At 42.1% G+C, this 27,079-nt stretch overlaps 2 protein-coding genes across 4 annotated transcripts in view; one reads left to right on the top strand and one right to left on the bottom strand.

Moving 5' to 3' along the window:
- Positions 1-13,443, bottom strand: part of WASF1 (WASP family member 1) — a 71,268-nt gene extending 57,825 nt beyond the window's left edge. For 2 of the 3 annotated variants that reach the window (XM_015858798.3, XM_085543640.1), the window contains exon 1: positions 12,137-12,306. The gene's annotated coding sequence lies outside the window, so the exon portion shown is untranslated. Of the gene's footprint in view, positions 1-12,136; positions 12,307-13,220 lie in introns of those variants that run through there. The other variant, XM_085543639.1, reaches the window with a different exon arrangement.
- Positions 13,264-27,079, top strand: part of CDC40 (cell division cycle 40) — a 30,859-nt gene continuing 17,043 nt past the window's right edge. Inside the window, exons 1-3 of the mRNA XM_015858722.2 lie at positions 13,264-13,473; positions 19,946-20,032; positions 21,684-21,813. Of these exons, the coding sequence (XP_015714208.1) occupies positions 13,276-13,473; positions 19,946-20,032; positions 21,684-21,813 (415 nt within the window). The 5' untranslated portion in view covers positions 13,264-13,275. The remainder of the gene's footprint in view (positions 13,474-19,945; positions 20,033-21,683; positions 21,814-27,079) is intronic.

Genomic DNA, 27,079 nt, shown 5'->3' with positions numbered 1-27,079 from the left:
AGAGTTTAAGAGAGAACTGTGGCTTTTGTTTTGTTTTTTAAAGCTACAAGTTTTCAAGTTGCATCCAAATGTAATCCATTCATAAATCCTCATGTTTAATATTGTAAACTAAAATAACAGAAAAAAAATTACGTATTATAATTTCTAGCAATTACGAAAAGAGAATTCCAAGCAAAAATCTTAAATTTACAACTTGCATTATGGTCTGCTACAATGATTAAGTTGTCTTCCACATACTTACATCAAAGTGCCCTGCCAATGTGAAGAAGCAGAGCTTGACACCTGCTTCAAGAGTTTCTAATCAGAGTATACTGGCATATGCATAGTATCTGCATACACTGAAATGAGTCCAGCACTCTCCTTCCTCACACACAAAATACTCACCTTTACCACAAGAAGAGAACAAAGCATTTTAAGTACACATTCACATATCAAGAGGAGAGAGAAATGGCAGGACCTATCAACAGCAACTTACTTTCCAACTTAATCTACTGTGCCTTGCCCAAACCACATACTTTCTCAGCAAAAAAATACAGCAGAAAAAAATGAAAAGGAGAAAGGTGAAATGAGAGGGAAAATAAATTAAGACAAAATAAGGACAATGTAAGATAGCAGCAACAACTACTGAGAATTTGTACTACTGTGTTGCTTACATCTGTTTTATTTTTTAACCTAAATGCTCACCCAGAAAAGCAGAAATCAACATTTCATCACTGTCTGCTAACACATGCTGTAAACTTTTGTCAATTTTAATGTTGGGAGGAAAGTTATTTTTACAAGAATGAAGAAAAACTGCATTCAAGGGTGAGTTAAAGCAGCCCGTTCACATGGCATACTATTTCTTATTACCTCCAGTAGCAGCTATTGTCTTTCTTTTATGGCCATCTTCAAAAAATCCCATTAAGAAAACTGCACTCTTGAGATCGGAACACAGCTTTTGAAGTTGTTTAACCAGCAAATGAATGCAACTCCCATCCCAAGCAGTAATGTGCATTGCAGAGGTCGGCAGAGGATGGACTGAAACACTCACTCCAATTAGTCTATTGTACCTGAAGTTCAAAATGTTCTGACACAGAATGACTTATAAATTCTACAGAATATCCATAATAAATGTGTCACAACAGAACATTAAAGCAACTGCAGGTTTTTGTACTCTTAAAAATGCAGCAGTCACACAGCATTTGCAGAGATCTTTCAAAGAGTAGCCATCAATCCGAAGGGCCTTCAATGCCAGACTGAAGCATGTTATTGAGTTGATTCCTTGCAGATAAGGCTCTCTCACTAAAAAGTGTCTGGGGCCACCCTGGGCTGGCAGATGGCAAAGGCAAGAAAAGCACAGAGTGACATCCTCCAGGGGAAGCACGTTGCTGCCCTTCAGAAAAGCTAAACTTCAGGTCCTTTTCCTTCCCAGCACAGAGAGACAGTGAAGCCAGTGCTTCCCTGCATTGCTTGTCCTCACCTATGCCTTGCAAGTGAGCACAGAGGTACTGTGCACAGGGCAGGACCACACAAACCAAGTCGGTGTTACAGCAACTGCAGTACACTGACTGCTCAAGAGCTCCAAGGAAAAGGGACTGAAAACCACTGCTTTATGAAGATATTCACTCCATGTTCTTAGCAGCTGACTTACAGAAATGGAGGTTTACAGCAAAACACAAGACTCGGAGAGAAAAGATTATAGTTAACAGACACTGGAAAAAATGGAACAGCACTACTAAGTGTTGAATTCTCTGCTCAGAGCTTTTCTATTGCCTACAGGAACAGATCACTTTCATCAATTCATCCTCCTCTGCAAGTGGAAGGAAAATGGTGCGAATCAAAGCTTCATCCATCCAGGAAGGAACACAATCTTTCTGATTTTGGGTGACAAAGATATATTTGTAATCACCAGTCAAATACAATTCTGCAGTCTTACAGCTCTGATTTCCCTGCAAAACTATGATACCACAGTTACTGTTCAGCTCTACTTTGATTACCTTTCCCCAAGCAGCATCCAAGATCATTAATATTATATAAATATGATATACATTCAATATTAATAAAACAAACTTAAAATGACCAAAATGCATCTAAGAACTTTGCTTCACTCAATACTGAAATGCTGTGAAAAGGAAAAAATACTGGCGTCTACTTTCAGGTAGCAAAAATACCTTGTTTTGCCACGAAATACACCGAGAACTAAGAATTACTCCATTTACACAGATATAACTGTGTCATCACTCCTTTAGCAAAGATATTCTTCAGTACTGCATACACAGATTTACTCTCACACAGACTCACAAACACACACAAAATCAAGCAACTCTGCATTAAAGTTAGATCTTATTTAAGCCTCAGATCTAATTAAAAACATAGTGTATATGTATGCAGACAGCAGAAAACAAAGCAAACTCAGTAGCCTCAGCCGCATCTTATGCTCGGCTTTCCAGACTTCCCACATGCTGTAACAGAGACAGAATAACCCAGAAATAGACAGATGAAAATGAAGAGAGGTAGCTCTTATATTCAACCCTTTTCTAGATTTCATCTGTCAGATTCAAAGTACAAGCAAGCTTATTTATCCACTAAAGATGAACACAACTGTTTACACTCATTTAAAATCAAGTGTCCTTATTTTCCATTATAAAATATGACCAGGAGATAGGGATGCCCACCTTTGACATTTGATCTGCCTCCTCCAAAGCTCAGATTTCTTCCTTGGTTTCCTGGGAGCCCAGAATCATAACTCCTACCTCCAGGAGGAAGACTCAATTTCAAAGATGCTACAAGCAAACAAATCAGGATGCTATTCATCTTCCCATTGCAGTTATTCTACTACCCACAAAACAATCCAAGATTCACAATAGCAAGCATTATTACCCCTTTATTCTTCTGTTCTTGGAAGAAGGTCCCTGAAGTTTTTCTCTCTCCATGAACACTGGTGGGCGGGTTCAACCTCTACTGCCATACCACCAACATCCACCCTTGACATCATGGTCCAATGTAATAAAATAGAAGGCATTACTTTCAGAGCAGCCTTCATATTAAGTCTGCCTTGGACAGAGTCAAATATTTGCTGATCTGCCCAATTCACACAGTAGCTAACTGTATTTAATAGGCAAATTTCCTTTTTTATAGTAGCCATTTTAAACAGAATATGTATTTCTAAAAATCCCTGCAGCTGCACAAATAGAAAACAGCATCAGCAATACTTAAACTTTCTAAGCAGGCAAGAAGCTTTTTTCCCCACTAACAAACTTTCAGTAACTTTGGGCAACAAGTGAACTGAAGCACTGAGATTGTAATTACATCAATACAGCAAAAAAAAAAACCCAAAGCGTTTGTAACAGAAAGAACATGATTACATCAGTAATCGCCATTGTTTTGATCAATTAAATCTGGAAATTAAGTTGTGACTGAATAGTTTTAAGACTTAGTAAGTGACATGTAGATATGTTTCACCTCAAAAGATAGTAATTCTACCAAAAATCTAACACATTCACTACTGTGGGACCACACCACATGCCAGTTTTGAGCTTTCTTTAAGTTCAAATCAAAAGGCAAGTAATCCTCCCACACCTCTAAGCAGCACAGTTATTGTCATCGCATTCAAATGCGCTGTTGTCTGTTTCCTGCATCCCACAATGAGCTGGACATGCATTTTCTTTCTACAAAACTGCATTTCAACATTACTATAGTCTTACAGATAAAAGGCTCTGACGATATATTTTTCTGAAGTGTCACTTCTGAACTGAAGTACTATTCCCAAGGACTATTCTCCAGTCCTTTCAACAATAACGTCCAAAGGGTTCCTCACACTGCAACGTGAAATCAAAGCCATCTATCAATTATTCTGCAATTGAAGCTTAGAGCTAGATGAGTATTCTAAACGTACTGCTAACAGACGTGCCTTGGGATCTAAAATGACATTAATGTCTTGAAAATTAGTACAAAAGACTAACCTTCAAAAACAGCCTATATAAAAGTTGCAAGACACATAAGAAAAGCTTATTGTTGCAAGACAGAGAGACTTGCAGGAAAAAAAAACAATATTAGAAACTCCTGGAGTACACATTTCGAAAGCATTAAATTGTCTACCTTCTATTTTAGGTTGGATATTAGGAAGAACTTTCACAGAAAGGGTAGTTAGGTACTGGAATAGGCTTCCCAGGGAGGTGGGTGAATCGCCATCCCTGGTTGTGTTTAAGAGCCGTTTGGATGTGGTACTCAGGGATATGATTTAGTGTGGGGTTTTTAGAGTTAGGGTACTGGTTAGGCTGCGGTTGGACTTCATGATCTTCAGGGTCTTTTCCAACCTGGGTAATTCTATGATTCTATCAGAATACTCTAAATACTAGTCAAAGAGAGAGTTCAATTGCTATCAAGTTCAACATTAAGAAAAATGATAGGCCTGCAGAAGTAGATGCGTTCATTGAGGTGTCCAAGCACTGAACCACGCTGACTGTCACAAAATAGCTGCTTCAAAGTGTAACATGCTGTGCCACATTAAGTAAAGACACTCAAAATGATGGTCCATGAGTTTCAATAGAGTAGCACATTGGTGTGAGACAGTGAACTTACAAAGATCCCTAGAGTTCAACACAAAATAATCTATGAATGTGTTAGTGCTTCAAGAGTCAAATATGGCAGATGTTGAGAACCACTTCATTTAACTCAACTGTAGAAGTGAGCTGGATATAAAAGGCATTGGTCAAGGACCTGGAACAGGCTGCCCAGGGAGGTTGTGGATGCCCCGTCCTTGGAGGTGTTCAAGGCCAGGTTGGACGGGGCCCTGGGCAACTTGATCTAGTGAATGTGTATGTTTGGTGGCCCTGCCAGGCAGGGGGGTTGGAACTACATGATCTTTGAGGTCCCTTCCAACCCGGGTCATTCTGTGATTCTGTGACTGAGGAGTCATAAGGTCTTCTCTTCTTCAACCTAACATTGCTACCATCAACTCTTTTAATGAATGCTGCCAGTATTTGTAAAAGGTTGTGAAGCCCCTCTTACCTTTCAAGCAGATTGTGGAGACAATAACCGTGCAAAAGTAACATAAACTAGTCCAGAACTTAAGGACACGTATTTTAATTCCAGAATGATGAATGTACGTTTTTACCTGCAATGTTGCCTCAGGTACAGAACAGAGCTCCAGCTGTCCTCCAACAAGAAAAAAATAGAAGAAACTAACCTTTTTGCTATTTTTTTTTCTACAGAGAAACAAAACCATTTTAGTAGTTAGAAATCAAATGAATTTTTAAAAAGCCAAAGATAATCTCCCACATCACAGAAGAAAGCACACCATTTTGGGACCGTATGACACAGAACCTCTCCCCCATTAGGAAATATATTGAAAGGCAATTCCCTGAAGTTAATTCCCGCAGGAATAGAGAACCCCTTTAAAACTCAGATTTTACTTTTTAAATAGATGACTAAAGCTAGCGAGAACCGCAGTCCTCATCCATGATGAGGCTCCCAAGGAAATAGCAAACTCAGCTTGTAATTTGGTTAATTTTTTGTTAATCATAGCCTTCTTCTCTAATATCAACAAAAGGTCAAACCAGCTGAGCATAAAAGACCTCTCTAAGCACTTCTGTGCACGCATTCAATGGCCACTGGCTGAACAAGATTTAACAAGTTAAGCAATTCCTTTTTTCACTGTACAGCTGAGTCTGCATGCCATTTTTACAAAAGCTGACTGAACTACTTAAGTTCACATCTATTATCAAATTATAAAGTATTTGTCCTTTTCCTAAAAATTCCTTAGAATTTCTTGAAATGCTGTGCCAGAATCACTGCAGAGGGTGCTGTGTTATTGCATGACAATCATCCATGGAAAACTGCTCTCTGCTACCAGCAATGGCTCTTCAGCAGTGATGCTGCCTGCCTTGTACAGCTGGCTGGATCTATGACCCATCAGAACCCACATCATCATCCTGAATGTGGCTGAAGGTACAAGTTCATGGATACTCAAAACACAAACAGCATCACACTGCAGAAATACAGCTGACAAACGTGATTTTAGGTAATTCATGATCATTCATTATTCATTATGATCATAATTCATTACTTTGGAGATGGCTGATCTCATTGCAGCCTTTCAGTACCTAAAGGGAGCCTATAAACAGAAGGGGAGTCAACTCTTTGTAAGGGTAGATAAAACCGTTTCCCCTTGTCTTGCTATTAAGTTGAAGGAAGGAAGAATTAGGTTGGGTGTCGGGAGGAAGTTCTTTACTGTGAGTGGTGAGGTGCTGGAACAGTCTGTCCAGAGAGGTTGTGGATGCTCTGACTGTGGAGGTGTTCAAGGCCAGGTTGGATGGGGCCCTGAGCAGCCTGGTATAGTATTCAATATGGAGATTGGTGGCCCTACCTGCAGCAGGGGGGGATTGGAGCTTGGTGAGCCTTGAGGTCCCTTCCAACCCAAGCTATTCTATGGCAAATAACTGCTGCTGCACAAGATGCTGTAACATGTTATTTAAGACAAGCAACCATCAGAAAAGTACCTCAGCATCAACCGAACTTTCAGTTTTCAATAATGTGTCCATCTATTTCAGATGCTCTGATACTAAATAAAAGAAATAACTTGAAAGAAGAATACCCTCACAAAAGGACCCCCACACTCCTGTACTTTACACCTCTGATGTTCTTTGAACTTCGCTAGACTGACCTAGGAGGTTTTCTCTTCAAACATCAGTTTTCATCCTCAGCTGCTTTCAAATCAGTGAACCCCAGGCTACAAGTCAGAGCCGTAGCCAACATATTGTTTTAAGAGTTTCTCTCATTATCCCACTGATTTGTTCCATTTTGTATGAAACAATTCATTACGTCAAACTGTCAGGCAATGACTGAAATTACAAAATTCACTTCAGATGCAGAAGACTGAGAATAGCTCACTCCAATGAATATTAATTTATTTGAGCAGTCATCTCTGATGGGAAAGAGTAAAGTTCAAAGCATTGGTTTAAAGCAAATAAAGCAAGGCTGTTAAGCTGGCTATGTGTATTCAAGAGAAACAGTCTAACAGTGGATGATAGATACATACTCAAAGACAAACACAGGTACATTGCGCGGAAGCAGGGCAAATTTCTCTGTTCCCTTCTCCTTGTAAAAGGTACAAATTCAATAGATTGTCACTTTCCAAGTACAGTATTTTCTCCCCTTTCACGTCAGCTGCTGAACAGCACAAATTCACACCTATTTTATAACTTTCTAATTGCCGTTTGTTTGATCAGCTCTTCGTTTCCTGCAGTGAATACTTCCAGTCTTTGCAGTTGCCCTAAAAATTCTGCCCCATCTTTTGTATCAAACTCTCTACAATCCTGTGGATTATTTTTTTTCCAAAACCAACTGATGGTTAATTACATGTTTTGAATAGCAGAAACGAACTACAGAATTCGTATAGAATGACACCTCTTTCACGATGCTTTTTCTCCACTTCTGATTACAGCTATAAATTGGGTATTGGATACCTCAGCAATCTGCAGTGATGATGAAATATTATTGTTATTAATAATGTTAATTTAGTATCTTTTAGGAGATATAAGTGGTTTCTGCCTCCAAAAACCAGTCCTGCATACACCAGTGCTCAGTTTTACCTGTCATCCTGCCATCCTTCCACATAGCTGAGACTTCTCCAATGACATTTCCAGTATTTCTGAACACGATCAAACAACTTTTGAGTAAGTTGCTTTATAAATCAACTTCCAGAGATCATTAATATTAAACAGCCCCCAATTTAAGGCAAAACCTTCTGCCTATGAGAACTTATTATTTATTTCCATTATTTCCTCTAAGTGGCTATGACCCACAACAATACTTTACCCGTTGCCTCACTGCTTCCTTATTTAATTGCCAGGTATGAAGAACCTTCACATACACCTCCATAAGTCATAATACACAAGAAAGGACAACATTAAAATGCAATTAGAACAGCAGCTGCTATGCCATTAGTGCAAACAAAACTCCTACCAGATCAGCGAGGCACAACTATCTCTGTCACCAATAGCAGTTAGTACTGCCAAGCGTGCCACTAGTCTGCTGCCATCACCTACTTCTAGCTACAGGACCTTGCAGCTGTAAGTGATGATAATCATGTGGGCAATGTTGTTTTCTTTAAGAGCTACCAAGAATTTTCAGATATTAAGAGATCACTTTATTATTTCTTGGAAGCTACTGCTCAGTAACTTTATATTATATTGACCAATTTCTACCAAATACATTGAGGGTCTCCACATTTAGGAAAACAAGAGCCAGAGAGAAAACAGATTTTATTAATACTCCCAGTAAATAGATGCAGCTTACCACACAGCAGGAAAAAAAAGAGGGAGGGGGGTGGAAAGACACTAAAAATATCCTAACTGTAAGAAATGCATCAACAGCATTTAATGCTTTTTATTAGATGTTGAAAAACCACCTGGGTTTCGAAAAGATTTCTGTTTCCTAATAAGCTTTAAATGTCAGATAGTTGTGGCATTCATCATAATCTACTCCTGTGTGGAGTCTACTGTCTGAAGACTAAAATTCACGTCACAGCCATTGCTTTTAACTAAAGAGTCAATCAATGGTCAGATATAAAGTCATTGAAAACCATCCATTATTTCTGCTATTAAGTGTTTTGTTAAAAATGTAACTTTTACTGCTATTCTATACCAGTTATCTGGTATCAAAAATTACCAGAAAGAGACAATATCCCAGGCAAGTTACCATTTAATTCAGCTTCCACCCCCAAGCACCTACATTATGAAATATATTTTTAGACATGTGCTTATTTTTGATGACATTTTGCATTTTAACCCATTTCAGAGGATTAAGGAATCCAATACTAAAGATATGAGAGCTTCTAACGATGCTAATTAGTTTATTTTCCTGGAAGCCTGTAATTAATATCTTGTTGCCTTTCCAAGACGCTCATTGTTCAGCTGGTGTTACAAGATGTGGGTCACGGCGCAGTGGAAGCACTTGAGTAGCTTGAAGAGGTTACACAGCAGGTTTCCAACCTCCAAAGAAAAGGCTCCGCAGAACAAGAAAAAATTGTTTGCAAAGACATCTGAAATAAGCACGACAGTCTATGCTGTTCTGTTCTCCAGTTCCATCCTGCATCTCGTTTTCTTTGAACCCAAGTCTGATAAATATGAAATGCATAGCTTGTAATCTCTGTCAGATGACCTCAAGATTCCTCCCCAAAAACTTCAGAGACTGATTCACAGATGTACTGGAACACAGAACTCCTATTGCAATCTGGCGCCTTGGTATCTCTGGGAATCCGGGCCATAGTCCAGAAAACCAAGAAGTGGAAAAGAGGTATTACCACCCTTGCAGCAGTCAGAGACTCCAAGGTGACAGAAAAAGCAAAGCATGAGTAATAAAAGATGCTCTACCCTCCAAGCAGTAAAATTAAATAGAGTTCATTAAGATGCCTCAGACATAGCAGCAGGTTAGAAAAAGCTCAAGTCAGAAGGCAGTAACATGAACCTGATAAGACTTCCATCATGATACCACTTTTCAGCAGCCAAAGAGCATGGGAAGAGAAGAAAAAAAAATTGTTTTCTTTCAAATTGTATTTCCCTTAGACAATGGAGCCTCATATTCTAGTTCAGTCCTCTGTCTGATAAGTATCTGGAATGTTGTTGGTTCTTTTTGCCTCTAAACTGCAGACTTACGAATCTTGGTGGATGAGAAGTGACTGTATGTGCAAGTGAGCTGACAGCAATTTAAGGGTGCTAAAAAAAATTATAGAGAAACTAGAACAAGAGGGAATATATGCAGCATCTCCTGTGGGGGAAAGAAAGCCATAAGAAAACACGGGGTATGAGACAAAGTACACCCATCGTGGGAAGAAGAGCTAGGAAAATGCTTGGGAAGGGAAAAGAAAGTAGGACAAAGCATTAAAACATAGAGAAACAGATTTCGTTATCTATTGTAAGGAATGAAGAAACTGTGAAATAATGAGGTAAGATTTAGTGCACCTTAGCCCAGCTTTTTAAGGAAATTAGTCTAATGTGGGAAGGCTGGGGGTCCCCCATGTGTTTCCAAGTAGCTTGGAAAATGGCTGGTTGAATTCAAACAGCTCTGACAGAAGGGTAGGAGGTTTCTGATTAAGAAAACATTAAGTTTGTGAAACGAAGATGCTACAAGTATCCTGACCAAGGGAAAGGCTGCCATATGTGTTAAGACCTTATTAGACACCGCATGATCCCCCAAAAGCACAGGACTGTAAATGCTTTCACAGAATCACAGAATTGTAGGGGTTGGAAGGGACCTCTAGAGATCATCGAGTCCAACCCCCCTGCCAAAGCAGGCTCCCTACACCATGTCACACAGGTAGGCGTCCAGTCGGGTCCTGAATATCTCCAGAGAAGGAGACTCCACCACCTCCCTGGGCAGCCTGTTCCAGTGCTACCAGTGCCAGTTTTTCTTTGCTTTAAACCAAGAAAAATACCAACACAACATCAGAGCTTACAAATACCCGCGTGATTTAAGACAGAGAAAGAAGCCCTGTTTCTACTGCTGAAGGAACTATTTTAAAATACTTCTTTCACCTGAGAAACAAGGAAGGCTCGACAGCACTTGGTGTAGCATTCACCACCACACGCAGTCAGCACCAGGTGTCAAACAGCTCATTGCAAAGGCAAGAATGATGCAGAAAGTGGGGCATTTACATCTCGCTTTGGAGAAATCAAAGTAAGAGAGGCAAAGCCACCTCAAGGAGAAAAGAGGCAGAAAGAGAGGAATGGAAGAGAAGCTGGGCATCCCAGATCTTCCACCCACCACTGCAGGCTGCCTTCATTCAGAACCAGCAGCATCCTCTTCCAGCACAAAACACAGCACGGTTTTGAGAACGTGGTTAAAATAGAACATACACGCAGCGTACAATAATTAGTAAGACTTGTTCTTACAAGCTGTGTCGCTCTTGATTTGATACTGATCAACCCCTTCTCGAATCCAAGAACACCCAATTAGCGATCGCTAAGGGTTAACACAGTATCTAGATAGAAATAACAAGTGGCAATTCCTCAACTTTTTCAACAAAACTAGATTTTAGATGAGCCATGTATCTTATCCTTCTACACTTTTTTTCTGTAATTAAAGCAGAATCAGGTCAGCATCTCATATTCAAAATCAGATGTTGTATCGCTGCTAGCTGAAAAATAATCTCTATAATTTAAGCAAATAGAAACTTCAGCAAAGCGCTGCCTGTATCCTCGTGTGCTTACTGCCCTGACGGTACCAGAAAGGCAACTAATTTAAAGCAGTCAGCTATTGTCATAGGCTCTATCATGAAAACATCCAGAATCTGAGATGATTAAATATTACTGGCGAGCAATCGGGGACGCTGGGACACAACACAGCTTAAAGTGCTTAAGCAAACTACCACAGCCTCATCAGAACAGAACTCATTCAGTTCAGAACTGAAGCTAACAGAGCAGAATGAGGCATTTTCCAACGCAGTTCTGCAGATAGAGCATCGCAGATCGACCCCGCAGCACTCGGAGGCGCACGTTCCAACTTCAGGCAGTACCCTGCATCTGCACGCCGAGGAAAAAGGAATGCGCTCATATGGAATCGGTTAACGATGGCACCGACAAACCGGCGGCAGAGGAGGATCCGCTGCTGACAGCGCTGAGCGATGGGCACGGCGTGTCCGTGCACACCCATCATCCCCATCCATAGGTGCGAGCGGACAGCGCTTCGCAGCCTCACGAGTTCACGGCAGCCCGGCTCAGTCCGCAAACAAAGGAACGGGCTCAGGGTCGGAAACGTGGGGCTTCACCTGCAGCCCCGACCCCAGCATACAAAGAGGAGGCACGGCGAACACGGCAGCGGCACGACGGCCGCCTTTTCTATTCACCCCTCGCATCTCTCTATAAAAGCGGCCAAGTTCCCCCGCGCACACACAGCACTTGTTCGAGAGCGGGCAGCCGAGCAGCCCGGAGCGCCGCAGCCGGCCCCAAAGCACGCAGCGCGGCTCCCGCGAGCCCACGGAGCCCCGGCCGCCCCCTCCCGACGCCCGCGGGGGGCCGAGGGGCGCGGCGCTGGAAGGGCTGGAAGCCGCGGGCCTGCGGACCCCCCGCTCCCCGCACCTGCCCGCGCTGACGTCACCGGGCGCACGGAGCGGCACCTGGCCGCACGCAGCAGCCCACCGCCCGCGCTCTCCTCTTACCGGCCGCTCCCCCGCCGGGTGCCGCCGCTTCAAACGGCCATTCCGCGAGGAGACGTGGGCGTGAGGGAGGGCCCTCGGCTCAGCCGGCTCAGCCGCCGCCGCCGCCGCCGCCGCCGCCGCGAGGGATGCGGCGGGGGTGCGGAGAGACCCGAAGCCTTCACAATAGGCACGGGGCAGCGCGTGCGGGAGGAGGGGCCTGAGCCGGGGCGGGCGGCAGGCGGGAGGCTGGAGGCTGGGCTGTTTACCCGGCGGACGGAGCGAGCCGCCCCAACCCCCGCCCGCCGCTCGGGCCGCTCCACGCGCCGCCACCCCCCGTCCACACCGCGGCACGGAGCCGAGCTCAGTGCGCTGCCCCCTCCCCCCCACACGGGCGACAGGTGGTACGGTCCGGCCCCTCGCCTCCCCCCCCCAAACAGGCGGGGTGGGCGGTACCGGTCATTGTGACGTAGCAGAAGCCGGCTGCTGGCGGCCAATCAGCAGCGGGGGGCGGGGCGTCGCGGCTGTGCCCTGGTGATGGGCCGGTCCCCTGTGAGCGTGGCGGCGCCGTGACCCGCGGGTAGGACGCAATAAGCATCAGGCCGCCCGCAGCCAGCGGCAACACCGAAACCAACGTCCTGCCCCGGCTCGAGCCGTCCGCTTGTGCCTCGGTGGCGCAGCGGTTAAGGACGCCACTTTGCAACACCGGAGACCCGGGTTTGAATCCCCCCTGTGGCGCAAGTGGTAGAAGTGCCGCTCTGCTGCACAGAGGCTCGAATCCCGGGGGTTGGAATCGATGATCTCTAAGGTCCTTCCAACCCGCACAACACTGTGACACTGTGAGACTGTGATACTGTCTCCTGTCTCCCCCCCGCCCCCTCCCGTGCTGCTGGGCCGGGCCGTGCTGCATGCTGGGCTTTGTAGTCCCGCCCGCCGGTCCTGGAAGATTAAGAATAGAGAGCAGAAAAAAAGAGACTAAACCCTCCCCAGACAGCTGTATATTCCATAAAGCACAGTACTCCGTACTATAAAACGTATTTAGTGTTTTTACTGAGGTAACTTTTATCGCGTCGTTCCTCCCAACTCGCTCTCTGGGTAAAAGACTCACCACGGGAGTCACGTAGCTGCCAGGACCCGGCCGTCCCCTCCACCCCCGCGCCAAGATGTCGGCGGCCATCGCCGCGCTCGCTTCATACGGCGGGTCCGACTCGGAGCCCGATTCGGAGCCCGAAGCCGATGCCGGTCCCGGTCCGCAGCACGCCGTCGTACTGGCCAGCCGTGACGCCGTGCTGCACCTCCGGCCGCCGCCCGCCGCACCACCGGCCCTGCCCGTGGACGCGGCCCCGGAAGTGGCGGTGAAGGTACGGGAGAGGGAGGGAGCCCAGCACACCTTCGGGGGCTGGGGCAGAGGGTGGGATGGTGACGGGGGGTTGATGCCGGCTGTGTGTGGCGATGAGAGCTTCCCGTCTGTCCCTCTGGGCTTTGTGTGTGTGTGTGTGTTACTTTCCTTATCAAGTATCTAAGGTGCGTAAGTTTGGACGCCTCATGGGCATAAAGAGGATGTAGAAGGACACAAAAGTATTAAAGACTGGCCAGAAAAGGGCTGTGAAGGTGCTGGAGTGTATACATGGCATATGGGGAGGGGCTGAGGTGCCTTGTTTCATGAAGCCCAGAGCAAAGGAGGCTGTGGGGAGGCCTCATGGCAGCCTGCATCCTCAAAGGGAACTCATCTGAAAAGTGGCTCTGTAGAAGAACAACGTGGTTAAATGGAGTTCATGCTGCTTTGTGAGGGGTTAGGGAGCAGGAGAAACTGGGTGCGAGATGACTGAGGTGAAAAGTGTGACCTTTGATGGCAGAGGGGATTGAATACTCATTGCCTCTTCCAGTATAGGAACTCTAAGCTAATGGGTAGGAGCCAGTTTTAAAACAAGGGGTGCAGCTCTTCAAGTGTCATTTAGTAGGGCTAATCCAGCACCAAGTAATATTGTCTGTGCCAGAAGGTTACGTTATTATTGCCCTCTTCCAGTACCTGAAAGGTTCTTACAGTGAGAGTGGGGCAGGTCTCTTCTCACTAGTGACAAGTGACAGGACGAGGGGAAATGGCCTCAAGTTATGCCAGAGCAAGTTTAGGTTGGATATTAGGAAGCACTTCTTTACAGAAAGGGTAGTTAGGTACTGGAATAGGCTCCCCAGGGAGGTGGTTGAATCACCATCCCTGGTTGTGTTTAAGATCCATTTGGATGTCGTACTCAGGGATATGATTTAGTGGAGGGTTGTTAGAGTTAGGGTTCTGGTTAGGCTGCGGTTGGACTTGATGATCTTCAACCTGGGTAATTCTATGATTCTAATGGAAGTCTGATGATCTGGAGCCCACCTTCTGTTAGATATCCAAAAGCTGGCTAAGTATGGTGTCTGTGTTGGCCTTTTTGGGGTAGGGTGAATGAGGTGAATTAAGAATGTGGTGTGAAGCAGTTGAACGCAGAGTCTCACTTGGTCTTTAACACCAGCTTCTGTTGATACAAAAATAATAATCTAATGGTTGCTTGCAAACTTGTAAATTAGGCAATTAAAAATGCTGAAGGAAATGTAGGAAATTGCACATCCTAAAGAAATCAGTTTTACATGAAATATTGCAGTTACAACTATTGCTTTGGGAGAGATTATTTATTCTTTGTCACATCGGCTCAAGGTGAGACCTGGATGGGAACAGTTCCTTATTTATCTACAGTGTCTCATTCCCTGCTTTTAGGAGAAGGATACTCAGCAAATTGAAATCAACTGAGCTGAGCCACTGCAGAAACTGCAAGTTCTTTCTTTAATGTAAGAAGGGGTTGGGAGTCTCAGGTCTATATATTTTTTTCTTCTGTTGAAACTGGTTTACCTTTGACAGTGTGTAGGTGCCCAGAAAAATATAACTTCATTCACATTTCTTAGTGTTCTTGAAAATCTAATTCTTCCCCAGCTGTGGAACAGAAAGGCACAAAGTCATTGTATGACCGTGGGATAGCAATAATGAAGTTTAGTGACTTGTGGCGTGATTTGTTAGGAACAACTTAACTTCTTCTAACATGTTTTTGTGTTTTGTTTTTTCCTTTCTGCTGTCACAAAATATGTTGTATGAATTGCAAGGTGCAGGATATGTAGCATAGCTCAACTAAACCATCTGACATCTGCTTTTCCTGCCAGTCTAATTTTATTATTTTCAAGTCATTGGGCTGAACATGTACCGTTAGTCATTTTATTCATTCACACACATTAATAGCTGGTAAAAACCAAAGCTTCACGTTGGTGCCTTGCCGTAAATGTCATTCATCTCTTGGTAATAAATCTGAAAATCTATGGGAAGAGAGCACACTGTTTACCTGACAGCCCAAGCGACTTAAGTAAGAATGGATAAGTAACAAACTGCTTAAGCCTGTGCAACTCATGGGATGGGGGACTTAATCCAGTGCATTTTAATTTAAAAAATAATTAAGCTAATTAAATTCTGTGCAGTGTGGACTGTACATTTTAGTTTGGCTAATTAGCAGTGAATTTACTTGGAGAGAAGGAAATGTGAGGTTTGTTGTCTAAAATGTCCAACAAAAAAGACAATTCATTTATATATCACAGAATTGTAGGGGTTGGAAGGGACCTCTAGAGATCATCGAGTCCAACCCCCCTGCCAAAGCAGGCTCCCTGCACCACGTCACACAGGTAGGCGTCCAGGCGGGTCTTGAATATCTCCAGAGAAGGAGACTCCACCACCTCCCTGGGCAGCCTGTTCCAGTGCTCCGTCACCCTCACTGTAAAGAAGTTCTTGTGCACATTAGTGCAGAACTTCCTATGCTGTAGTTTCATCCCATTACCCCTAGTCCTGTCCCCACGCACTACTGAAAAGAGACCAGCCTCACCACTATGGCCCCCACACCTCAGGTATTTATAAACCTGGATCAAATCCCCTCTCATATCACAACTTCTTGCTTAGAAGATATGAAACCGAAAAGCTATGACTTCTGCTTCTATTAAATATCGTGTTTAGACAAATGGCTGAAATTTAATTGTCAGATGCTGCTTCTTAAATACATTGACAGCTCTCATTGAACTTGAAGGCAGCCACATGGTAGCACAGTGGGGATTATAACATTTGGATGAAACTTTAAAATGTTGTGGATTAAAAGGATTGTGGGTTGCACTAAGCAACATTATCTTCTTATAAAGGAAAAAATGAGCTGCACCCATACTATAGTTTGTTGCTTTTATTTAGTATTTTTCTTCAATGGATTCTTAAGGGATTTGATTTGAATTTAAATCAAGGATATTTTTTTTCTTGCAAGCCTATACAAGAAACTTAGCATGCATTTTCCAGATTGTTGTTGTTATCATTGAGCTATCCTGCATTTTACAAATCAAGTGTTTTTCACAGATTGTAATGGTTTTGTTTTGTGGCACTCAGGTATGTTTTTCTTGAAGAAGGACTGTGTGCATGTGCAAGGAACCCATAGAAAGGAAATCTAATCCGGTTTACTATATTTATAGTTGAAAATCCCATGTATTTCCCATGCTCTTATCTCCGCTGCCTTTAAAGTGCCCAGAGGGTCTTTATTGGTAGGATTTAGATAGGACACCTTGGCAGCAGCTAGACAGTCTGTGATCTCTGGGGAGCTGTAGTGAAGCACTTGCTTGTCTCCGCTTAGCTTCTGTATCACAGAATCACAGAATTAGGTTGGAAAAGACCTAGAAGATCACCTAGTCCAACCATTACCAATACTTCCCAGCTAAATCATATCCCTCAACACAACATCCAAACGTTTCTTGAACACTCCCATGGTCGGTGACTCCACCACCTCCCTGGGCAGTGCATTCCAATGCCTGACTGCCCTTACCGAGAAGTAATACTTCCTAATGTCCAGCCTGAATCTCCCCTGGTGCAGCTTAAAACCATTCCCTCTAGTTCTATCATCAATTACATGAGAGAAGAGGCCAACCCCCAGCTCACTACAACCTCCCTTCAGGAAGTTATAGAGAGCTATAAGGTCTCCCCTGAGCCTCCTCTTCTCCAGGCTGAACAATCCCAGCTCCCTCAGCCTCTCCTCATAAGGCCTGTGCTCCAGGCCCCTCACCAGCTTCGTAGCCCTCCTCTGAACACGTTGCCTCCAGGTAGATTCCTCAGGAAATGCTGATGCTCCAGAGTTCAGCCTTGAGTGCCCTTCCTCTGACAGCATGTGATGTAGTGTTGTGAGATGAAACATGGCAGAGAACAGGTGAAAGGGGAAAGCATTTAAGAATCAAAGCATTTTTATATACCTAACCAAATAGCATCTGAACTATAAATCAACCTGATGTTGCACTAAGGTAGGCAGAGAGAACATGGAGTTTGAGAGAGAGACCTGGAGTTTGCAGCACCGTTGTGTTATGTCTTTCAAAAAGTCATATTCAATAAAATATAATTCCCTAAAACTTTTCCCACTTCCTCAGTGTCAGAAGGACGAGTTCAGCTAAAATAAGGTATGCGGGTGTGCCCTGTGATCTTTGCCATCTGCAGGGGATGGGGCTTTTTGTTTCTGTCACATTCTTTGCTTCCATAGGAAGAACACCCCCAATGCTGATTGCTTGTCACTTTGTGAAATGATTGGTGGTCTAAGTGAGCAGTGGTGAGCCTTGACACTACACATGTTCAGTGTGACTGTCCCATAGTGTTGCTGAGGTTGGCATTTATCATACCAAAGAATGAATAATTTGTCTGCCTCAATTAAGCTAACATTTCAGAATACGTTGTGTCAATACTTCGCTTTACTTTCCATTGCTTAAAATATTGATCAAGTGAAGCTGGGAGGCTGGGACGTTTTCAAATTGTCATATAACTTAAAAGGAAATGGCATCACAAAAGAAGACAAGTGATGTGCCCCAGCAGCACAGTTGCAAAATCATCATTTGGTGCTCAAAAGTATAAAAACGTGAATAAGGCTGGAGGTTCTTGCGAGCATAGCTCTGATAACTCTGACACATGCTTTGCTTTCAAGGCTCAGTGGTTTTCAGGCAGAAGGGATATGCCTGTGGTGGTCTCGATGTGAACATATTGTGCAGCTTCCAAATGACTCAGCGCTGTTCCACCAGCAGTGAGGGAGAACCAGAATTGCTATAATCATCCAGCAGAGGATCAGCTTTCAAGGCACAATCTGTTTCTTCTCTCATTTACCAAACGGCGTGTAATAGGACTGAACATAAAGAAAGGAGGAGGAAAAATAGCAGAATGGAACAATTCTTGGCATTTTTGCAAAACTGGATTTCTTTGACTTCTGAAAGAGCAAGAAAAAAACCCTGTGCCTTAATTTCTAGTGCCCTAGTAGCTGTTTAAATGTCACTGACAATTGGCCAGATACGTTTGCCATATTATCAACATTATTAATTTTAAATGATAAGACCAGTGGATAAGTCTGTGTGGCAGAGCAAACTCTGTGATGTGACTTGAAACAGTTACCCAGGAAAAACGTCTTCGGGCTGCGGAGCTGTGCAAGGAAATAAAAGTGTGTAGGTATAGCGGGTTGGGAAATGGATTTGAAATGTTCCTATTCCAGCTGGGTGCGGAGGGGTTGTCTGTCATGTTGCTGAATGACTGGATTAGGCCTGCTGTGCTGTTTCTGGGCAAGTTCACCACGTTTGAACGTCAGGGCTGTGAATGTGGCAGGAATTGTTATACAGGCCCAGTGAATCAGGAAGTTTGTGAGACAACAGAAAGGGGGTCAGGCAGAGAGTGGGCAGTGCTGTGGCTCCAGTGGGAGCAGCACAATGGCTGGACCTGCCTGTAAAAATAATTGCTATGTGGTAAGGGTGAAGCTGTGACTTGCAGACGCCTCTGTATCCTGTTGTAGCTAAGCACTGATGAAATATTGATGCCAGGCAACCTTCAGGATAGCTTTTAGGAATATTATCAATATACAAGCCCATTATGAATGCCTTTATTCTGAAGTAAAGATGCAGGAAGCAATGCTTGTAGCAATGCCACAGAATAACATTCTCCTTTGTGTAATTTAGCCCTTAATTAGGGGGTGGGGGAAAGCAGCATCAATTTAGACTCAAAGTAAATGAGCCTTTGTAGAACTCTTTGAAGCCAAGTCTCTTTGAGCGCTGCCACCTAATCAGACTTTGCTTTCCCATTTTATCTCTTGTCTTCCACTTCAGCTGCGTGTGTACTTGTGAGTTTTTCCCTTTGAGTTGTTTGAGAAGTTATGCTTCTGGTTAGCCCCTCTTTCTTCATCTGTCTACTGAAACTGTTGTCTCAACAGGCTTGGAGACATGTTTTGAAACTGAAACTGGATTACACTTACCCCTTTTGGTAAAAACTTGGGGATGAGGGGTCGTTGGATTATGTAAAACTTGCTGTTGTATGTATGTTTACTCTGGTGTCTGATTTTTCTTTTCCAGCTATTTCTCAAAGCAGTTACCAGACTTCTGCCATTTTCCTTTTGTAGAAATCTGGCTTTCAGATTTTGATATCAAATTGCTGACCAGTTTACCTGATCCTTATTCAGAAGGCCTGGCTTTCAAACATCCTGGGGAAAAGAAAGCTTACTTCTAGTCTTTAAAGTGTATACATGAAATCTTTCTATCTCTCTTTCTTTTTTAAACTCTTTTAAGGAAATAATATACTAATAGACATGTAAAATTTTTGAAAGTGTTCTTTTGCAGTTTTTCTTTTTTTAAATAGTAACTGTGGCCAAACAGCATTTTTCCTCCTATAGCACTGAAAACGTCTGCCTGAAATCCAGCATTAATTTGGTCTGAAATGGAGTAACACACATGTTAAAATCTGAATATGAAAAATGATGTTTTGATATGTCTGTTTTATTACAGGAAGATGTGGAGACAGGAGTCCACCTTGATCCCTCTATTAAGGAGGTTCAGTACAATCCTACTTATGAGACTATGTTTGCACCTGAGGTAAGAAGTGATGGTGATATTTACAGCAGAAATGTATTTCACTTAGAGGCTCTGTAAATCTCATGTGGAAGTCAAATAAGACATATCTTCTTTGAATGCCTGCCTGCTCTAGTTAGGAATCTAGTCTGGGCAAACTGTAGGAAGATTATATATAGATAGGTACATAGGTGCTAATTTTAATGCTTGAATTTTAAGATTCTGCAGAAAATAGTTCTAAAAAACAGGGATTATCAGGACGAGAACTATGAACATTTAAAGACAAGGCTTGGAAAACATTATGGAAGCACTGAGTAAAACAAACAGCGCTGAAGTAGTCTCTTACCATTTTCACATTTTTCCTATTTACTCATCACACTACTTAGCAAAATAAGTTGTTATAAATCTAGCAGAAATAGTGTTTATAAAGTTTGAAATCAAAATCTTAGTTACTTCTAGTATAACTATTTGCATCTAGTGTTGTTTCAGTAAGTTAAGATTTTCTAATGTGTAGGGTGGAAAGCCTCTTTAGGCTTAAGATGGATAGCCTAGTGCTATGTGAACCACTTTCTATTTTATAACTGAGAGACTATCCAAAGGATAAAAATAGCTGTTCAGGCATTTAACTTTTTTTGCAGTATTTAACTTTGTACAGTTTGTCTGTTGTGAGATCAGAGGTTTGCGTTTCAGGTAGATAAAAGCCCGTCTGTTCCTTGAATTATTCATGCCGTCTAAGATGACCATGCTTCAATCTGAAATTTCTGCATCGTTTGTACTTCATGTTTAGAGAACGTTTTGTGGAATCACATGAAATGATCCTTTCATAGCAGGGTATCATTTTGCAACTTCCAGCAGGTCATTTCAAATCCATAAGATATGTAAGGAAAGAAATACTGATTTAAAACTACTACAATCTTACCTTGTCTAAGTGTTAGAGAGGCCTAATGTGGAACAGTCTCAGGTGGCTGTGAACGTGATTGACAATCACAGTGCTTACATTTAAATGTAGTTTGATATTAGTCTGTGTATTGTATGTGTTTGCATTCATGGTTTCAATGCTTTTGCTTGTTCATGGTATGTTCAAGAAGCCCTTAGCATTTGTCATCTTGCAAGGAGAAAGCAATATAGAGTTTCTTAATTGCTTATTCTAGAATAATACAGCAAACCCCTTGTTGCTTTTTACATGCATGAAAATGTCATTGGAAGCATAGTTTCTGTATGAGCTACAAGAGTTTTATAGGACTTGGTATCTCCTTGATATCTCATCCTTATAAGGAACATTACACTGTAGTTTTGTGTTCTGAATGTACTTGAACTGACCACATACTGAATAGAAGTCTTTTGTGTCGAGAAGCTGATACTGATTCGTCTTCTGCAATGGTAATATAGGATAGAAAGTTCAATCATAAAATAAACTGTTCAGGCTGTGACAGTGATCACTGTACAAAATAACAATCTAAGACTGATTCAGTGGACTTAAAGAAATAGGAAGAAAAAGAAAGCTGAAGTGGTTTAGTATTACCTTTTTTGAAAGACAAAATTTATTCTTCTCCCCATTTTTAGTGTTTCTGTTTTGTTGTTGATGCTTTTTGTTTGTTTTTCTTTCCCCAAAATAAATGCATAAAAATAATAAATTATTAACTCTGATTCACTTCTTTTAATGTTATTGGTGTAGTTTGGACCAGAAAACCCATTTAGGACTCAGCAAATGGCTGCACCTCGAAATATGCTCTCTGGATATGCAGAACCAGCTCACATCAATGATTTCATGTTTGAGCAACAACGAAGGACATTTGTAACCTATGGTAAGTCCTTAACAGTGGATTCCATATGGGGGAAGAGTCTTTGAACGAGAATCCATATTGCTGTAGATTGTAGTATTTGCTTGGGTGATCACATTTTGTGGTTCCCTTTGAAACTGAAATCAAGTGCACAATCTTCTACAAAAATTCTTGGTTGTTCAGATGTAGAATGTAAGCAAAATGCAGATATTAATAAATGAAGGCTCCCCAGGGAGGTGGTTGAATCGCCATCCCTGGATGTGTTTAAGAGCCGTTTGAATGTGGTGCTCAGGGATATGATTTAGTGGAGGGTTTTTAGAGTTAGGGTACTATGGTTAGGCTGTGGTTGGACTTGATGATCTTCAAGGTCTTTTCCAGCCTGGGTAATTCTATGATTCTATGAATGTTTCCTGTAGCATAAATTTAAGTTACTTTACTTCCATGTTGATGTTTGAAGTTGGCAGGCAGTGCAGGTAGGAGCTTACTTGGGGTCTGAGGCAGGTTCATTTTTAGTCACTGAAATTATATGTTGCTCTGTGTGGGCTGTGTTTTGTGTGTGCTTTAAATACATATTGGGTAAAAAGGGTCTGTTGGCATGTACTGCTCAGTTAATCAACTGGGTTTTTTGGGAGGGCAAGCATTGCAAAGTTTAGTTTGGAGGAGAGTAGAACTAATAAAACTGCTCAAAGCTCTTGCTGTTGATTTATATTTATATAGTGCACAGCAGCTTTTTTAGAGCCTTTGTTACATGAGCATAAAAATATTTTTTAGACAGATAACATTGGCAACTGTGCAACTATCATATTAGCTTTCTAGAAATGTTCAGCAGATAATGAACTCAGTAGAGTGAAAATAGAGCTTTGAAAAGGCTGAGATGGTTTAAATTGCAAGAACTAGCACTGAGAAGCTAAAGTTCAAATAGAATGTGCAGCAAATGATGGTGTTTTCTTGTGTCACTAGGAGGTCTTTTGTGAGCTATTTAAAAATAGTGTTTGTTTAAGTCATCAAAATGTTGTCTATTAAAAACATGGACATTCTCTTTTCCATTTCAAAATGAAGTTGTAAGTATCTTCTTGAAAAAGACAAGAACGTACAGAAACACAAGTATAGTTGCTGGGCATAAATTTAATGCATTTGTGTTTGTAATGACGAAATCTTAGCATAGTGATAGAACAGAAAGTAAAGTTCTTAATTGGAAGCTGGAGATCTTGAGAGCTCTGGCGCCTGTTAAGCCACTTGATGGCACTGCATTAAGGCAGGAGGCCTTAAATCTACAATGGCTAGCATGTAGGTAATCTACAACAGTAAATGAAGGAGTGTCAAAGTGTCTTTGAGGTACCCTGTAATCAGTCTAACTCAGTTTCATAGAGATATTTACCATTTACTGTGAGGGTAGTGAGACACTTTGAACAGGTTGCTCAGTGATGTTGTAAATGCCCCCTCCCTGGAAGCATTCAGGGCCAGGCTGGATGGGGCTTGGAGCAACCTGGTCTATGAGGATGTGTATTAAGTCAGTCTTAGGTGTGAGTTTTTATACTGGGATTTGGGTTTAGATTTCTTGGGTGAATGCCATCTGGTCCTGGTTCTTAACACTCATCTGACTCTTTAGTCTCCTGACATTACACTCTGTGGTAATACTTCGTCATATTAGTCATAAAGAAAGGTTCTAGCACCCGTGTGACAAAGGGTGATGTGTTATTTTCTTATTCCTTATGTGATCTGCTTCTCACTTTGCTAGGGAGGGAGAAGTGTTGGAAGTGGGAACCGCTTTCCCATAGATTTTACTTTAAAGCTACTAGAGTTTGGTTCTTAGTTTTTCACATATTTGGATGCAACTTTGCTCATTGAAGAACACTTTCTAATAGTTTCTTTTTATGTACAGTACTGTTCAGTTGTGCTCACTTCCCTCTCATCTCTTTTAAGTCTTTTAATAGCTGGCAGGCAGTAATTCTTTTTCTCCAACACTCTGTCTTTGAAATGTCCCTGCATTCAGAAGAGGCTCTATCCTTCAGGGCTTACTTTCTGTTCCTTTTAAAAACCTTCTCTGTTTTGTATAGCTCTCCTGGTTTGAGCTTAAGATCATTGTAGTAAACGTTTTTATGGCTTTCTTTGCTTCTTCAAAAATGTTGATTTATTCTGTATTATAGTCACTTTGGAAATATGTATCCTTAGTAAAAATGTCTTCAATCTTCCTGCTCTGCTCAATTGACTCTTTTTCTTGTGAATCTCTAAAACGACTGCTTGGCAGGGCAGTAAGAATATTGTTTTCAGCCCATCTTAATGTAACATTTGCACTAACCAATACTGTGCCAAAGGTACCAGAGATATTTTAGTAATAATTATTTATTTTTACTGTGATTCTTTGCCTAACACCTTTCTTACCATCTCATGGTTATTGTCATTTCTGTCTGAGCAGTCCATGCCAATGTCCTGGCAACTTTACTTGCCACTACCTAAGCCTGGAATTTCAGTCCAAAGGATTCTCTAATGCTTGTTAGCGCTGTTAAATTGTTAATCTGATTTGGTTTTAACCTCTCTTTAATGTAGCATGTTTTTCCCTGCTGTTGAGACCATCTTATTTTTTACATGCTTGAGAGTGCTTTCTGTCCAATTATGGCAATATCGTTCTACCAATTCTGAATTCAATTAAAAAATGCTATAGTCATTATCAAGATGCTGTTCTGCAGCCCATGGAAAACAGGAAAACTTTCTGAATGAAGTTCTCAGATGGAACAGAATCACAGAATTGCTCAGGTTGGAATAGATGTTAAAGATCATCAAGTCCAACCACAACCTGACCATAGTACCCTAACTCTAACAACCCTCCACTAAATCATGTCCCTGAGCACCACATCCAAATGGTTCTTAAACACATCCAGGGATGGTGACTCAACCACCTCCCTGGGGAGCCCATTCCAGTGTTTAACAACCCTTTCAGTAAAGAAATTTTTCCTGATATCCAACCTAAATTTTCCCTGACACAACTTGTGGCCATTTCCCCTCACCCTGTCACCTATAACCAGTGAGAAGAGCCCTGCCCTCTCTCACTGTAAGCACCTTTCAGATATTGGCAGAGAGCAATAGGGTCTCCCCTCAGCCTCCCCAGACTAAACAGCCCCAGTTCTCTGACAGAACCGTATCTCTGACAGATCAAGCTGACTTCAGCTTCTTTATCAAGAATGTCTCTATGATAACAGGACTTAGCAGTCAGATGCCTGTCTTTTTAATACAGAATGCTGTAGTTCAGCCATGTAACATGCCATAGCAAACATCAAGTCTTAGGCTGGTTTGGTGGTTCTCTGTTTTTTCTTCACAATGGATCTTTAAGCTGTCATTTTACCCCTGAACTGAGGAGGTTATTCATAGTGCAGGTTTGCTTCTCCTATCTTTCAAGCTCCCTGAAAATAGTCAGGGGAAGCACAGGTCAGTTATCTACAGAAAACACCTTGAAACCAGAGATCTAGTCAGATCTCTTGATCTTAGTCAAAATTGCTTTGAGGTCTTTCATGGTGCACTTGTCTGTCCTATTTCTATACTCTTTTTGTGTGTTTTTTTTTTCATGTTTTTAAAATCTATAAATTTTCAGGATTATTTTTTTTCATGGTATAATAGTAGAGGTTTTATTGATACCACCCCGAGACTTCTGTGCTGCAAACTTTAACTCCATCTTACGTTTCTATCAGTAGTCCTGTCAAGCCATGGGTCGTTGTTGCCTTTAATGTTTCACATATCAAAACTACCCTCTGTGCCCATCCATTCTGTTCTCTTCATCCCCTTCTAGACGACAAGCATATTTTGTCAGTCTCTGCTAGGCTTTCCTCCAGGCCCATTCATATTCATGTTACATTTTATATATATGCTTTCAGTGTATAGAGTTGTCATGTTTTCTCTTCACATACCATGTGAGTAGAGTCTGAGTATGTTGGGTTATCCAGCCAGGAGGAAAGGAGGCTGAGAGGGGACCTCACTGCTCCCTGCAGCTCTCTGAGGAGAAGAAGCAGAGAGAGGCTCTGCTCCCTGGTGCCGATGGCAGGATGGGAATGGCACAAAGCTGCACCAGGGGGGTGTCAGATGGGCATTGGGAAACAATTCTGTTCTATTCTTCATATGGTTAAAAAATAATAATGATTTCATACCTATTTCAGCCTCTGTAGTTATGCTAGAACTGAACTACTTAATTCATGTAGCATTTAGTATTCTAAAGCCTCTCTTTCACAAGATATTAATGTCTTATTAAATAATAAGCAGTCTTCTGTCTGTGAATTTCAAAGCTCTTTGTGAGTATTCTGTATCTATGTTAAAAAGGATTAGTGTATCAGTAAGATTGATACTGTTAAGCCTAAAATGACTTGAAAATTACACTTCTGTGTTTTTTTTTGTATGCTCTCATGCAGTCCCTGCAGTCACTGTTGGCTTTTACAATTGTAGACATTTTATTCCCAGGTTGCTTTATTCTCAAGGGCAGTTCAGTCAGACTCAGCCCAGCTATATGGTTTCATGTGTGTGAGCTACCTTGAGTCCCTCTGTGCTGCACTGCACAATATAATGTAAACTTAATTGAATTAACTGTCATTCTGGAATGCACATTGAATCCCGATTATTTAACCAACCATTTTCAGATGCATTGAAGTGACGGATGTAGGTGGAATTGTACCTTTCAGTGCTGAAGTGTAGCATGAAATATCTCCCTCCTAAATGAAACTGGAGGAGATGTAGGAGTGAATGCACGTTATATATACCAGCTGAGTAGGATAAAAGCAAGCTGTCTTTTGCAGCTGCGTTTAGGAGTCTCAGCCAGAAAGAAAAGATTCTCTTTCACATACCCACTAGAAAGTAGAAATTGTTCAGAGCTTTTTCTATGACAGTGATGCTGGACCAAATTCAGTCCAGCTATAAGAAGTCTCTACTTCCATGGGAAGCTGTGCTTGGCCCAGGGTCCCTTATTCATTAGAATACTGTCCCTCTTTTATAAGTACTGAGCAAATAGAGTCCCAGAGTCTGTCAATACAGTTGGAGGACAAGAAAACCACTGTATTGATTTTGACACAAATCCAAAGTAATATCTCTCTGCTGTTAATAGAAACCAAGCTATAAGCTTGGAAAAGAACTCACTGATATACTGCCTTAATAAAAGCAGGCAGTTAAATTAGTGTAAGTCTGATTACAGCGTCTGCTCAGTTTGGTTATCCACATAAGTAAAAATCTTCTAGGATAGCAGTGTGTCTGAGAAGTGGCTGGGGATGGTCTCCTTTGGCTATTGGGCTGGTGTTGAAAGGTTCTCAATGTGTTT

Source organism: Coturnix japonica, chromosome 3 (genome assembly GCF_054131305.1).
Source record: "Coturnix japonica strain WE chromosome 3, WE-NBRP24, whole genome shotgun sequence".
Taxonomy (NCBI): domain Eukaryota; kingdom Metazoa; phylum Chordata; class Aves; order Galliformes; family Phasianidae; genus Coturnix; species Coturnix japonica.
This window is presented reverse-complemented; position numbering and strand designations above follow the sequence as displayed.